Source organism: Eutrigla gurnardus (assembly GCF_963514095.1).
Source record: "Eutrigla gurnardus genome assembly, chromosome: 15".
In the NCBI taxonomy this organism is placed as follows: domain Eukaryota; kingdom Metazoa; phylum Chordata; class Actinopteri; order Perciformes; family Triglidae; genus Eutrigla; species Eutrigla gurnardus.
Window position 1 is genome coordinate 19,163,598 of NC_139938.1, and position 6,000 is coordinate 19,169,597.

Consider the following 6,000-nt stretch of genomic DNA (forward strand, 5'->3'; position numbering starts at 1 on the left):
TTCGGTGCTTTTTCGCGACTTACGTCGCGAAAAATTAATATTCTGGACTTCTTTTTAGTAGCACACCGATCCCGATCAAGGCGCACGTTTTGATGTAACATTCGCGTAGGTGCTCGTTTTTGTTTGGCAGTTTTAGGGAATCAAAAAAAGGTAAGAAGAGGAATAATAATATGAAGAAAAAACACGCAGGATAACAATAGGTGGCTGTGCTTCGCACAGCCACCTACTGTTTGTCTCTGCAAACAGTAGGTGGCTGTGCTTAGCACTGCCTCCCTAACTAGAAAATTCCCCCGCCGGGAAATTTTGAGAGGGAGGCAGTGGGCCGCCGCCCGGGGGTAAAAGTTTAAAGTTTAAACGGAGTTCCTAGGTGAAAGAATGACCGAGCAGAAGACGTTTGACTAAAAAAACTACATTTCCCATTACTAAATGTAGTATTTAGTACATTCCTGTCCACCAATCAGAGCACACCACTCATGTCTCCATTTTAAAGTTTAAATGGAGTTTCTAGGTGAAAGTATGGCCGAGCTGAAGACGTTTGACTAAAAAGACTACATTTCCCACTACTAAATGTAGTTCTTAGTACATTCCTGTCCACCAATCAGAGCACACCACTCGTGTCTCCATTTTAAAGTTTAAATGGAGTTTCTGGGTGAAAGTATGGACGAGAAGAAGACGTTTGACTAAAAAAACTACATTTCCCACTACTAAATGTAGTTCTTAGTACATTCCTGTCCACCAATCAGAGCACACCACTCGTGTCTCCATTTTAAAGTTTAAATGGAGTTTCTAGGTGAAAATATGCCCTGAACTCAGCTGTCACTCAAGTACTACCGAGTACTAGCGAGTACTACCGAGTACTACCAAGTACTACCGAGTACTACTGAGTCTCAAGTACTGAGAACTACTAGGTACAATGTATTGTCAAACAGTTGAGTGCTTCGCACTCAACTGTTTCCCAGTACATGTCACTGAACTCAGCTGTCACTCAAGTACTACCGAGTACTACCAAGTACTACCGAGAGCTACTGAGTCTCAAGTACTGAGAACTACTAGGTACAATGTATTGTCAAGCACTCAACTGTTTCCCTGTACAGGTCACTGAACTCAGCTGTCACTCAAGTACTAGCGAGTACTACCGAGTACTACCGAGTACTACTGAGTCTCAAGTACTGAGAACTACTAGGTACAATGTATTGTCAAACAGTTGAGTGCTTCGCACTCAACTGTTTCCCTGTACAGGTCACTGAACTAAGCTGTCACTCAAGTACTAGCGAGTACTACCGAGTACTACCGAGTACTACTGAGTCTCAAGTACTGAGAACTACTAGGTACAATGTATTGTCAAACAGTTGAGTGCTTCGCACTCAACTGTTTCCCAGTACATGTCATGAACTCAGCTGTCACTCAAGTACTACCGAGTACTACCAAGTACTACCGAGTACTACTGAGTCTCAAGTACTGAGAACTACTAGGTACAATGTATTGTCAAACAGTTGAGTGCTTCGCACTCAACTGTTTCCCTTTACAGGTCACTGAACTCAGCTGTCACTCAAGTACTACCGAGTACTAGCGAGTACTAGCGAGTACTAGCGAGTACTACCAAGTACTACCGAGTACTACTGAGTCTCAAGTACTGAGAACTACTAGGTATAATGTATTGTAAAACAGTTGAGTGCTTCGCACTCAACTGTTAGCCAATACATGTCACTGAACTCAGCTGTCACTCAAGTACTACCGAGTACTACCGAGTACTACCGAGTACTACCGAGTACTACTGAGACTCAAGTACTGAGAACTACTAGGTACAATGTACTTGCAAACAGTTGAGTGCTTCGCACTCAACTGTATGCCAGTACTTGTGTCTCATTTTAAAGTTTAAATGGAGTGTCTAGGTGAAAGTATGGACGAGCAGAAGAGGTTTGACTAAAAAAACTACATATCCCACTACTAATGTAGTTTTAGTACATTCCTGTCCTCCAATCAGAGCACACCTGCTGTCAGTTATGAAAATCAGTGCCACACAGTGCTGTCACCATGGCAACGGCCCTTGCTGCGTGTGTATGACTGCTTTGGAGCGTCTCTCTGCTTCTCTCTAACGCTCAATTCCCCCTCTGCGCATGGGTCCGAACAAAAGCTGCTTTTTTTTTTTCGCTCGTCCCATTCATTTCAATGGGGAAATTTCGGTGGTTTTTCGCGACTTACGTCGCGAAAAATTAATATTCTGGACTTCTTTTTAGTAGCACACCGATCCCGATCAAGGCGCACGTTTTGATGTAACATTCGCGTAGGTGCTCGTTTTTGTTTGGCAGTTTTAGGGAATCAAAAAAAGGTAAGAAGAGGAATAATAATATGAAGAAAAAACACGCAGGATAACAATAGGTGGCTGTGCTTCGCACAGCCACCTACTGTTTGTCTCTGCAAACAGTAGGTGGCTGTGCTTAGCACTGCCTCCCTAAAAACACGCAGGATTTCAATAGGTGGCTGTGCTTCGCACAGCCACCTACTGTTTGTCTCTGCAAACAGTAGGTGGCTGTGCTTAGCACTGCCTCCCTAACTAGAAAAAGCATTTCCTGTAGAAAATGCGTGGAAATGCTTTATGCTGAAGCAACGCTGGAAAAAAGCTGAATAGCTGAAGAGAATATTAATAAAGCTGAATATGTGGAAAGTTTGAAAAATCTGCATAGCTGAAGAGAATTTTCAAGAGCTGAATATTTGAAAAGTTTGAAAAGCTGAATAGCTGAAGAGAATATTTAAAAGGCTGAATATGTGAAAAGTTAAAAAAGCTGAATAGCTGAAGAGAATATTAAAAAAGCTGAATATGTGAAAAGTTTGAAAAAGCTGAATAGCTGAATATGAATATTAAAAGAGCTGAATATGTGAAAAGTTGAAGAAGCTGAATAGCTGAAGAGAATATTAAAAAAGCTGAATATTTGAAAAGTTTGAAAAAGTGTGTGTGTGTGTGTGTCTGTCTGTCTTCTTTGAAAAACTACAACTCCCACTGACTGCTCCTGTCCGCCAATCAGAGCGCACCTGCTGTCACTTCTGAGTGAGAGAGAGAGATAGACAGACATTTTTGAAATTTTGAGAGGGAGGCAGTGGGCCGCCGCCCGGGGGTAAAAGTTTAAAGTTTAAACGGAGTTTCTAGGTGAAAGAATGACCGAGCAGAAGACGTTTGACTAAAAAAAGTACATATCCCACTACTAAATGTAGTTTTTAGTACATTCCTGTCCACCAATCAGAGCACACCACTCGTGTCTCCATTTTAAAGTTTAAATGGAGTTTCTAGGTGAAAGTATGGACGAGCAGAAGACGTTTGACTAAAAAAAACTACATATTACCCAGGGGGCAAAATCCCATTTTTTTGGAAAACAGACACGGAGCGTTGTAAAAGGTTTGACACCAGAAATGATATCTAGGACCTTCAAGGAATAAAACCTGGGTGGACAACCCGGTCAACTAGCTGCTGGAAAGCTACAGGGGGCCAAAACCCCTCTATTTGGGTAATTTTCCTGGCGAAATTATGTAAATGCAAATATTTAGGTACTACAATGGAATAAATAGTCATACAACTATAAAATTTGACAGAGAGTATCATGACACATAGGGGGAGGCATGGAAACAAGATTCTGGGGCTTGTTGCAACTCAATTTTAAGATATCACCCTCAACATCCCAAAAAAGACAAAAAAAAGTACTGTTCGCCTGACAAATTCTCATGAACATTATTATTTTTCAGCACTTTATGGAGAATATCTATGCCCAACATGTATATACAAAACTTCCTTAATTCATAAGCTTCCATTTGAGTCCAAGATGGCCTTTCTACTAGCTACTGGAAAGCTACAGGCTGGCTCCAAACAATGCAACCCCTATTGTGAAAAACTACATGTTAACTGGCATTAACTGACATGATCCGAACATTCTATTTCTGGTCTCCCCAAAGTGAACAAGCAGTGCACTTGGGGTTTTCTGAATTGTTTGCTGTTCGAAAGAGGTAAATATACTTTAAATATTATTTCTTTATAAAATATTGAAGAATTTATTCATATCATTTACAGAAGGGCAATATTTGTTTGCCACCTATGCTAATTTTAGTTGTTCTGTTGTTTCAGCAATTGAAAGAATTGTAAGCTAGCTAGCAAGCACAGTTAGTTACTGTTAGCTAACATTCTAAAAAAAACTGTAAGTCTCTTGTACTATATTTTTCATTTTATCAATAGATATTTTTTTAAATATTATTTTTTTCATATAAAATATTGAAGGATTTACATTAATATGATGTACAGAAGGACAATTTGCTTGCCACCTATGCTAATTTGAGTTTTTTCTGATGTTTCAGCAATTGTAAGCTCGCTAGCAAGCACAGTTAGCTACTGTTGGCTAACATTCTGAAAGAATCTGTAAGTCCCTTGTCCTATATTTTTCATTTTATCAATATATTTTTTATCATTGATTGAGAGAATTTAATGTGACATACCAACCATTTGTTGTTTGTGCAGTGCTGTGTGGGGTCACATGTACACCTATGCCACAACTACACCTTTGTGTGTAATTGGCACAAGTAAGGAATAGAGTGAGTATTTTGAGATTGAGGCTGCACTACATATGCTATGTTTAAAATATTACTTTTTTTTTTAAAAGAACAATATATTGCAATTATTCACAATTGTATCCACTACTTCATAATTACAATGATATTGACCAGTAATTTTTTTGTATGTTCCTTCCTGTAGCAAGATGACAAGCCAGCCAATTAAACATTTGGGTGACACGGCCATGTCGCTGAAGCATGAGTCTCATAACAAGAGTTGTGAAGTTAAAAGCACTGACTACACAAAGTGCATCATATGTCAAGGACACTCCGTTAAATACCTAAATTTCATCACTCCTATAACAAAGCAAAAGTTTTTAAAAGCCATTGATGCACGTCAAGATGAGGTCTTCCAAAGACTGCTCAATGATTCTGCATCAAAAAAATGGTTGGAAGACAGTGCACCAAAGTGGCACCCAAAATGTCGAAATTGGTACATAAACAAGAAGAGCTACCAATATGCTGAGAAGAAACGTTCAACTGATATGAGAGCACGAGCATCAAATTTGGCTGATCCACGATTCACCTCCTCACACCATGATGTCAGGTCCAACAGACGAAACACTGAAAATTTTCAAACAAAGAAGAGGTGTGTAATTTGCAATAAGCAGTGGCTGCGAAGAAAGGAACCAATCTCTATGGTATCCACATTAAATAGTCAAAAGGCCATTGAGGAGAAAGCCAAGAAACTGGGTAGAGATGACATATTGTTGAGACTGATTGGGCAAGGTCATGATATGGTTGCCAATGGTATTGCCTACCATAAACCATGCATGAACAACTTCAAGGCTCAGCGCATTCATTCTGGAAAGCGAAGACTTAACCTGTATGCTGTTGCCTTTACTCGCCTCATGGAAGAACTGGAGGCTCCTCTTTTCCATGACCTGTCAGGATTCTTATTGAAATCAGTGCGTAACCGGTACCGAGAAATTCTGAAGGAGCTAGGTGTCAAAAATGCAGATGAGTACCGAACAATTAGTATGAAATTGAAGCTGCAGCAATACTTTGGTTCACGTGTTTCAGTCCTTAATCAGACATGTGGTTCAGGTTTCATGTGTGCATCAGGTGTACCCCTCGGTGATGCCCTGGAGAAGCTGAGGAGACTAGAAGCAGATCATATGCAGGATGAGAAACATCAAGCACTGCGACAAGCTGCAAAGATTCTTCGAGCAGATTGTGTGGACTGCATGAGGCAAACTCATAAGAAACATTCCACTGAGATATCCTTCACATCTGCTAATAACATGGTTCCCGACTCACTCTTCAACTTCACAGCTATGCTGTTTAATGACAAGATACCAGAACTCGGTGCAGAGGGAAGAGTCATTGTTGATCAGCCAACAGCAGAGAAAGCTATCATTATGTCACAGCATATCCTACAGCATGTCTCGAGGGTAACAACACCTTTGG

At 40.2% G+C, this 6,000-nt stretch overlaps 1 protein-coding gene across 1 annotated transcript in view; it reads left to right on the top strand.

The window, feature by feature from the left end:
* Positions 1–5,688, top strand: part of ttc3 (tetratricopeptide repeat domain 3) — a gene marked incomplete at its 3' end in the record, with an annotated part of 108,572 nt that extends 102,884 nt beyond the window's left edge. The window contains exon 17 of the mRNA XM_084028184.1: positions 5,656–5,688. Coding sequence (XP_083884310.1) covers positions 5,656–5,688 — 33 coding nt within the window. The remainder of the gene's footprint in view (positions 1–5,655) is intronic.
* Positions 5,689–6,000: the final 312 nt, after the last annotated feature.